This window comes from Solanum tuberosum, unplaced genomic scaffold (genome assembly GCF_000226075.1).
Source record: "Solanum tuberosum cultivar DM 1-3 516 R44 unplaced genomic scaffold, SolTub_3.0 scf00002, whole genome shotgun sequence".
NCBI lineage: Eukaryota > Viridiplantae > Streptophyta > Magnoliopsida > Solanales > Solanaceae > Solanum > Solanum tuberosum.
The window spans coordinates 3,318,057-3,328,292 of record NW_006238928.1 but is presented as its reverse complement, the minus strand read 5'-3'; the positions used below and the strand labels follow the sequence as shown (position 1 = coordinate 3,328,292).

The following is a 10,236-nucleotide window of genomic DNA, read 5'->3' as shown; positions in this document are numbered from 1 at the left end:
CTTGGATTTGAAGTTTATATATAACTAATTTTAGAACTTTTCGTGCTAGGCAACTGAGGAAGCTCAACATCTAAAAAAGTTGATACAAGACTATATTGCTTCTTTCATCAAAGTAGGAGATAAGGTTGGTGCTTCTAAATTTCTAAAGTTCAAGTACAATTGTTTTCAATAATGTGCTTGTATCCATCTAGTATTGATACTTAGATTTAATTTTGTGATAATTTTTTTGTGTCCATCAAGTATTTGTTAAGTATAAGTATCAACACTAGTTGATCCTATTGATGACAAAATTGATTTTCTTGCAAGATCGATTTGTGTCCATCTAGTGTTGACACTTAGCTTTAAATTTAGAAATAATATATTTGGTAAGCATAAGTACCAACACTAGTTGATCCTATTGATGACAAAATTGATTTTCTTGCAAGATCGATTTGTGTCCATCTAGTGTTGACACTTAGCTTTAAATTTAGAAATAATATATTTGTTAAGCATAATTAAAGAGTTGTTAAAGTTAAAAAGTTGTTAAGTTGTTTAAATAAGTTAAAATAATAACGTGGTTTAGTAGGTGGATTTAGTTGTTGGAATTAAGTCAATACTAAACTAGTTAAAGTTATAAAGTTGTTAAGTTTTTAAATAAGTTAAATTAAATAATGTGGTTTTGTTGATGGATTTAGTTGTTGGAATTAAGTCAAAACTAAACTAGTTAAAGTTAAAAAGTTGTTTAAATAAGTTAAAATAAATAATGTGGTTTAGTTGGTGGATTTAGTTGTTGTAGAGTCTATGGTCTAGGCTCTCGAAACAATGTAAGACGACTCCAGTCAGGCTTAGAAGGAATCGGATCTTCAAGTCAAGCTGAGGCACTTGACGGTATTCAGATTGCTGCCATGTCCGATCAAATAGCTAAACTTACAACGGCACTGCAGAGTCGGAGTGGAGAAGAGTAGCTGAACAAGAAAGCATGAGCAAGACCGTTCAACACATCCAAAAATAAGTGATGAACCTCGCTCGTGGAACTACTACTTCGGCTCCCGAGGAAAGCGACGACTACAGTACTGATAGTGAGGATGATTGTGTAGGACCCACTCCCTAGTTTACATCAGTGAACTTTTATGAATGTTTTTGTAATTTTGAAAGACTATAAGTCTTTAAATTTTGATTTAGATACTTTCAAATGTTATTTTAAGTTTCTTGTTTTATGTTTTGTGTAGATTGTTTATAGTTGTGCGTTTGATTGGGCTGAATAGTATAGATCAATTGAATTGAATTGAATTGCAGGTGGGTAGCAGAAACTGCAGAAAAATGACGGACAACATGGTTTTGTCAGTCGCTTTTTTGAATTTGCATAAAAAAAAAATTCCAGAAAAGCAACGGACAAGGTCCTTTTGTCCGTCGCTTTTCTGGGATTTTCAAAAATCTAATTTCTTCAAAAGCGACGGACTGCGTCGCCTTTTGGATTTTTTTTTTTAAAAAATTAAAATATAGCGACGGAGTCCGTTGCTTTTGTAAAAAAAATTCAAATATGCGACGCGGTCCGTCGCTTTTTAGCGACGCTGTCTGTCGCTTTTGGAAAAGCGTCGAGCCAAAAAGCGACGGAATCGACCCAACTTCAAGCTATGAATTCATATTACAACTCTTGCAATCCTAAGAACTAACTCTTATTCCTAAACTTCAAGTTATAAATTCAGATTACAACTCTTGCAATCCTAGGAACTAACTCGAATTCTTAAACTTCAAGACGAACCTTCCAAGGTATTTGTTCTCAAGTCTTCGAGTAATCCCAACTTGAAGACAACACTCCTAATCCAGTTTATAACTCACGGAACTAAGATTACATCAACATTAAAATTCAATGAAGAACTCCAAATACATAAACTCTATAATAGGACCTAGTTCTTCAATTTATTCCTTCCGTCTTTTGGTAGCATTTGTGAAATCAATTTTTGAATTGCCCTTCTAGCGCCGTAAGTGCACATGTATTCTGAATGAATTTTCTTCTATTTAAGTACAACTATTCAGAGAGTTGTTCTTCACTTCAAACTCCATATTAACTCGAACTCTCTTGACTTAAACTTCTACTACAAGTGAGACTCCTTCTTCAATTCAAACTTTCTATCTCTTTAGATTCCTTCTTTAATTCAAACTCATGGTCTCTTTAGACTCCTTCAAATTGAACTCATTAGTTTTTTTTGTGTTCTAGTCGAACTCCAACTCTTCATTGAGCACATATTTATTTTCTTGGGTTTATTACAAAACTATTATCCATTTTTTAATTATAGCACACTTATATTTATTCATCAGTGATCTTGCTACGGATTCAATTCCTTGAAAAACTGTATCTATAAATCAGATTGATTTACATATTTTACGTCACTCTGTCAATCATCAAAACTGCACAGAACCCAACAAATCACTAAAATATAAATACTAACAATTCTCACTGCATTCTATTCTTTCCACAACTGATACTGACCCTTTTATCGCAACAAAGCAAGTTTTAAAATGAATGAAATGAAAATTTAGGTTTGTATCCACTTAAAAGAATTCTTTCTTTTATGGTAAAATGAAAAGGGGTATAAAGAGAAATAAAACTTCTTCCGACAATTGAAATAGAATGAAAATTCAAATTAATAGGACTCAATTATGTATCTATTGGTTGGAGAATATTGAATTAATGGATTAACAAACGTTTTGCCCACTCCACATCATGCATTATTTTAAGTTATTAGATGCTCTTATTCCTTCACACCTAATTAGTTTGTGAAATTGATTTCTTCCTAACTCATATTCTATCTCCTATTCTTTCATTTTAGACATGCAATGCAATGTGAAATTATAATTTTAAGTCAGAGTAAGGATATGTGATTTACGTTCATCATTAATTTATTAAAATTACAAATTCTCTAAAAATAATAGAATTTGAGATTTAAAATCATAATTTTATTTTTTTCTAAAATGTAAAAAATTGACTCAAAAGTTTATATTTTATATAAAAATAAAAGTTCATGTTCGGCGTGAAGAGATTTTTTGTACTATATAAAAGGATACATTAAAGATTAGCTAGTTATTATTATTGTTGACTAATGAATCTTTATAAGTGCATGTAAAAGTACGTAATCACAAATATTTACTTATAAAAGAAATATGAAGATATATGATTTGTCAATGCAGTGCCTTGAAATATTTCAATATTTTATTTATAAAACGTAATTCACTTATTTGATAAAATTTTAATAATTTTCACAAATATGAAATTTTCATATTTATGAGAAAAAATGTTCTATGCAAGCAAATGAATGAGGATTAGATGATAGGGTAGTTATGGTTTATGAAGTAATGGCACCGTCACAAAGTGTGGAAAAACATTTGCTCCTGCCATGAAATGGTCCAATCATAAAAAAGAACAAAAAGGGAAGCTTAAAGAAAGGAAAAAGAAGATAGAATTTTATTTTTATATTATGTTTTAATAAATAAAGAAAAGGGCAAACGCAAATATGTACAAGAAGACCAGGTTGTCTTTTACCTTTATTTTATATGCTAATAATTCATCTCTTATCTTCACCAAACTTTATTATATAATATTTTCCATTAAAGTTGCCAAAAAAGAAGAAGCAACTCGTTAGGCATTGATGCCCAACAGCTCATCATCTATTTATTTTGTTATATCATTTTAATTTTCTATATATTAATTAAATTATGAATCAGTAAAACTGTATTTCGTCAATAACAAATTCCTTTTCAAAAAATTGTTTCGAGTAATTAATAACACGAGATAATCAATATATGTAATGATATTTTCACTTTAATAATTTAAAATAGGGGAAAGCCAGAAAAAAAGTGGATAATATATTTATTGCCCAATGTTTCCAATTTGAGTTTTAACGCAACTTTGAAAAAGATAACTAAGTGAAAAGTATAATCCACCTTCAATCTTTAAGATTATAGATTCAATTCTTCAAGAAAATAAAGTATTTTAAACTTCCAAGGGGAAAAAGCTTTTCAAATAAATAAAGAAGATGCATTTATAATTTAGTATCATGTTTATTTGCTAGTAAGATTTTAAGCACTTATTTAGTTTGAATAGATCTTAATTGAACATAGTCTTAATATTATTGAAAAATATATTTATGTGGATAATTTTGACCATCATCATGTCGCAATTACCATTATTGTCAATCATCATCATCATTGTCAGCCATCTTTGTCATCATAACTACAATCACTGTCAATCACTATTGTCTATCGCTACCACACTTATTGTTAGATTTGCCTTGAATTTCCCATCTTATTTGGATTTTACCGCAATTGTGTTCTAATTCAAAAAGATTTTCTTAATACACAAAATGTTATCATTTTTTGGAGAAGCAATTTTGAACTTCTACAAATAGAAGGTCTTTTGTTCTCGTATAATAACAAAATAACACCCCAATGTTACTTTTTAGTGATTAAAGAATTTGATTTAGTGGAAAATTATAAACTTTATGCTTTTTATCTTAGTTTTCCGATAAGTAGCTCACTTAACCAAATCATATAAATAATATTATGCTTCTTTTAGTATAATCTTTTTATCATCTGATTTATCATTGTTCGAAATTTGCAATTATTAACCTTTGCCTAACGTTCTATTATTTCAATCCCAATACATATTACCTCTATCATTATAATTATATCAACTCTTATAATCACTGTCAATCACTACTGTCAGTCACTACCACATCTATCACCTCAATCATTATAATTATATTCAATGTCACTATTACCGTTACCACCTCCGCCACCACTATCATCCTCTACCACCATTGCAACCAATGCATACTTTCAACCACCTCCACCATCACATCTACTGCTGTCACCAACAACCATCAACACCATCATAGACATCACACATTCTTCAACCATTACCGTCAACTATCAACATTAATCAAATCCATCATCACAATTAACAACCACCACCACAATTATTATCAACCGTTATCATTGTGACAATCACCTTCACCATCACAACTATTACTAATCACTAGCATCAACCATCACCACCCGTTGCAAATCATCACTAGTAAATATAGTATTTTATTTTTGTAGCCTCCAAAAGTGTTCTAAAAATATTGGAAGTTAAAAAAATGGCAAATTGAAGCAGAAGAAAGCCAGTAACTCCTAGAAATTAAAGAAAAAAGGAAAAAAGAAGATTAAATGTAAAATAATCCGAAAGTTTTTTAACATTATCTTTCAAAGCAATGACACAAAATTCCATCGTCAATCAATTAATCAAAGCAAAGCCAAAGTTGAATGAACTTTTGACATAATTAGATACAAGTTGATGCTTATTACGTAATTGACCCAAATTCTGAAATTAGATTAGTTCATTTCTTCCTTCATTCTGTTACTAATACGGAATTAAATTAAAAATTGTTTATCACTCTGTCAGACTTCCCTTTTTGAGCATTAATAAAATGGGCCACTTGTCCAATTTCAATTTTAAAAAAATCATATATGGAATTATATTTAATGTACTTACAATATCAAACAAAAAAAAATTATGCTTAGTAAACTGCTTATGTATTTAACGTGGTATACATTAAACACGAGTTGATAACATAGGAAATGTGTAACTACGTAGTAATTAACGTGTTACAATTATCATTAGTATAATATAATCCATTTGGTACATGAGATAAGAATAATAATTTTGCAATTAACTTTGTCCCATGTTTGATTTAAAGTATCAACTAATCACAAAATTATTTTATCATACCATTTATATTAAAATGATATAGTGAAGAATGACTCAACAAAACTGATAGTCGAAAGCCAAATCTTGATGAGAGGCCTAAACGGATCTTTTTAACTTTATTGCTCGATTTGTTTGCCTTGTGCCATAGCCGCAACTAGAATTACTTATACATGGAAAACCGAAATAAGATAATCACATGAGATATTTTAAATAGTGACAGAGTCAGAATTTCTATTGAGGGTTAAAAGAATGCGAAATAGTGCTGACAATTAAGCTGTATTAAATTTCAAGATAAAAACATTGTTGCTAGCCCAGAGTCAAACTCGCGCACCTACTAGTTTCTGACCCCATTGCCGTTGAACCAAACCCCTTAACTTGTGTTAAGGGAGATTCAATATTAAATATATAGACATAAAATATATATTTGATCCTATATACTCATTATAACTTTTCGATTCAAGACGTCGGGTGAACCCTTGAATTCCATGTAGATCCGCCCCTCATTTCAAACCAATAAAATATCATTGTTTATCTCCTCCCTCTTACCATATTGTAACTTTTAACAACAGCTAATTATGTTATTATAGTTTATAACTAACTATGAACCAAATAGTACTAATATAATATATAAATTACATTACAAGTTAAGAACTAAAATGGCTGAAAAAGGCGTGCAAGTTGTATGAAACAGTCCGTCCCCAATACAACTCATCCAATACTCTTTCCATTTTTCTAAAACGAATAAAAAAGCCTCCTCTATCACTTCCAAGAAAAGTCTTCTTTCATTCTTTGATTGCTTCAACTTTTAATTCATCTAAATACGATTCAATTTTCAGCATTTTCGTAATTGTTTGAAGTTTTATTCATTACAATATGGCAGTTTCACCTGAATCTTTCCCACCGAGAAAACGTCGGCCGTCGGCCAACTGTTTCGTGGCTCCGAATCTCTCCGATCGCAATCTCCTTAAATCTCTTCTTCTCTTATCATCTGAAATATCTACTCTACGACCTTTGTTATTTCTTCTCAAGAGAAATACATCTTCAATTATCAGGAAATCCAAGCTTTTATCAGTATTATTCGAAGAAATTCTCGGTAGAGATTTTACATATTCAAATGATTCGAATACATCACGAGGAGGACATGTAACTGGTTTTCCACCTTCTGCTGTTTTGTGTTTCGACGAATTGTACATAGTATTACAGCGTATGAAGACTTTGCTTGAAGATTGCCGTAATTGTAGTAAGATGTGGCTACTTATGCAAATTGATGTTTTCTGTAACGTTTTTCATGAATTAACTCTTGAATTGTCTACTTTATTGGATATTCTTCCTTCGAAAAAGCTCAAATTAAACGACGATGTTCAGGAATTGCTGATTCTGATAACGAAGCAGTGCTCGGAGAAATTAGCTTATGTCGATCCTAAGGATCGAGATTTACGATCTCAAGTTGTTGAAATGCTCGATAGAATTGAAAGAGAAATCGTACCTGATCAGTGTAAATTAGCGGAAATTTTTGAGAAATTAACTTTACGTGATTCTACAAGCTGCAGGGATGAAATTGAGTTATTGGAAGAGGAAATTCAAAGTCAAACAGATGAGAAAGCTAAATCAGATATCATCGCGTTAATCGGATTTGTTCGATATGCTAAATGTGTGTTGTACGGCGGTTCAACACCGAGAACAAATTCACGGCGGCGACGGGCGGCGGCAGCGATGGCGGATGTTAATGTTCCGGCTGATTTCAGGTGTCCGATTTCGCTTGACTTGATGAGAGACCCTGTGGTGGTTTCCACGGGACAAACATACGACCGCAGTTCAATAACCCTTTGGTTCGAATCGGGTCATACCACGTGTCCCAAAACGGGTCAAACCTTGACCCACACAGACCTCATACCAAATTCAGCTTTGAAGAATTTGATAGCTATGTGGTGCAGAGAGCAGAAAATACCCTTTGAATCAACGGAGATGAACGTTAAATCTAACGGCGTTGTTACCAACAAAACAGCGTTGGAAGCAACGAGAATGACTGTGTCATTTTTGGTCAACAAGTTGAAGGCTTCCCAAGTTGTAGAATCGGCTAACCGGCTTGTTCATGAGCTTCGGGTCTTAGCCAAGACGGATTCAGATAGCCGAGCCTGCATTGCTGAAGCTGCAGCTTTGCCGTTAATGGTTAAGCTGTTAGGTTCTGAGCATCCGAGCTTACAAGTTAATGCAGTTACAACAATTCTCAATCTATCTATTCTTGAGGCAAACAAGATGAGGATAATGGAAACAGACGGGGTTTTAAATGGAGTTATCGATGTGTTAAGGTCTGGTGCAACGTGGGAGGCAAAAGGGAACGCGGCAGCAACCATTTTTAGCTTGTCAGGTGTACCTGCTTACAAGAAGAGGTTAGCTCGAAAGACACGTGTGGTGAAGGGATTGATGGATTTGGCACGTGAGGGGCCAACGAATTCGAAGAGGGATGCCTTAGTAGCTATTTTGAATTTGGCGGGAGATAGGGACGCAGTTGGGAAGTTGATTGAAGGCGGGGTAGTGGAAATGGTAGCGGAGATTATGGATGGATTACCTGAAGAGGCGGTTACAATTCTCGAAGTGGTGGTGAAGAAGGGTGGATTGGTGGCCGTTGCAGCCGCATATCCATTGATGAAAAAACTGGCTATAGTATTAAGAGATGGAACAGATAGAGCTAGAGAGAGCGCTGCAGCAACGCTAGTGAACATGTGTCGTAAAGGGGGATCAGAGATGGTGGCGGAATTGGCAGGAGTTCAAGGGATTGAGAGGGTGATTTGGGAAATAATGGGAATGGGAACAGGGAGGGGAAGAAGAAAAGCAGCAACATTGTTGAGAGTTCTAAGGAGATGGGCTGCTGGATTGGATGCAGAAGTGGCATCAGGGGCTTATTCAGATGTGAATATGAATACTTCAACCAGAATAGTATTGCCAGGTTAATTTTTTCGAAAAAAATTTGTTCTTTTGTTTATTTGTTTACACAAAACATGAACAACAAACTGTAACATTTGTGAATTGTACAATTGTTCATACCTTTTCCAAGTTGAAGAAAATAAAACAAGTTTCAGCATTTATTGACAAAATTTAGCTGTGAATATCTTTGTTCTACACATTGGTTGATCTTTAGTGTGCCAATTCATATTGAAAGATGATTACTCTGTAGTTGGCGCGTTTGGCTTATGTTGAGCTTTATGTACGAGTGTATTTTCTTGTAGGAATTTGAAGGAACACACACAGATGATCTTAGTTGTGGATATATCATTTGATACGATTATAGTGAAATTAATCATACAATAAACAATAAATTTCATGGTCTTGCATTATGAAGTAACTACTAAGCCTCATTTTACTTTAAGGTTGTGTTCTATATGGATAATTTTTTTTATTTTTTTTTAGAAAATGAGGGTAGGGGAAGGGTAAATGGAGAAGGGATTACATTATGGGGAATCAAACCCTCACTAACAAGATCAGAGTTCAGGTAACCAACCAATTAACTACCAAGATTCCCCAAAATAGTGAAATGAGGTTCTAGTCGGGATTTGTAACGGCCCTCCATTGTTACTCAAGGACATCTCATGCAGAATCCCAATATTTTGAAAATACAGTGCAAAATTTAAAAATTCAAGCATACGACAAGGTTGTCTTGTTTTGAAATCGGCCAGACTGACACCAGCCTGCCATAGCAGGAAGCCTCCCGCTATGGTAGCACTACTATAGAATATGCACGACCGCTATAGTGGGCTGACGAAAATTCAGACCTTAGTTAATACGACTTCTTTTATGTTTCCTCCCACTTTTGAGGGAGAAAATAGACGAGGATTGCTCCAAAAACCCTCCAAAGGCACCCGGGGTATGGGAGCAATGGAGGGGAGAGATTACAATGCGCAAAGGGGGGGGGTGAAAACCCAAGGAATTCTGGTGCTTGTTCATCACAGTTTGCTCTCACGGAGTGGAAAACTCATAGGAAAAGTTTATCAACCGATGCTTGGCGCCTAGATAGGCTAGGTTTTCTTTAAATTGCATAGTTAGACCCATTTTTACTGCATTATATCTTGTGGATTTTCAAAGATTGCATGTATAGGTCTTCAGGCACGGAGTCTAGAAGGTTAAGCTTGTGGCTAAGATGGTTGTGCTAATAGTGGTGGTAAGCTAATGATGATTGCTCTATGGTATGAATGTGTGTTGCCTGGGAAAGATTTGTGGGTGAATTTGGGGACGATCAAGGTTTGTCTAGGAGGTTACTTGTCGATAGGTAATGGTTGTATGTATTCCAATTTATGTATGTATGCATGTTTATTGCTTTATAGTATCACTTGTGCAATGCATATTGTGGAAACCATATGGAAGCATATGAAATGACATCATGTTGATAATCTCATGCAATGAACATGTTACTTTACTTATGGCTTCAGTGTTATTATTCATTGTGATTATGCATGTTATTTGTGATTGTTGATTGGCTTGGTGAAACGACCCCAAAAATGCCCGAAAATGTG

At 33.8% G+C, this 10,236-nt stretch overlaps 1 protein-coding gene and 1 long non-coding RNA gene across 2 annotated transcripts in view; both read left to right on the top strand.

Moving 5' to 3' along the window:
• LOC107058379 (uncharacterized) overlaps nt 1–125 on the top strand; it is a 1,691-nt gene extending 1,566 nt beyond the window's left edge. The window contains exon 2 of the long non-coding RNA XR_001471998.1: nt 50–125. This is a non-coding gene — a long non-coding RNA (uncharacterized lncRNA). The remainder of the gene's footprint in view (nt 1–49) is intronic.
• A 6,250-nt stretch (nt 126–6,375) lies between these two features.
• On the top strand, nt 6,376–8,770 carry LOC102598314 (U-box domain-containing protein 16). Its single transcript, XM_006338056.2, has one exon. The coding sequence runs from the start codon at nt 6,602–6,604 to the stop codon at nt 8,678–8,680; it is 2,079 nt and encodes a 692-aa protein (XP_006338118.1). The 5' UTR covers nt 6,376–6,601; the 3' UTR covers nt 8,681–8,770.
• Nucleotides 8,771–10,236: the final 1,466 nt, after the last annotated feature.

Excerpts from the sequence above, each read along its gene's own strand:
- LOC102598314 (XM_006338056.2), top strand. The coding sequence starts at position 6,602 with ATGGCAGTTTCACCTGAATCTTTCCCACCGAGAAAACGTCGGCCGTCG.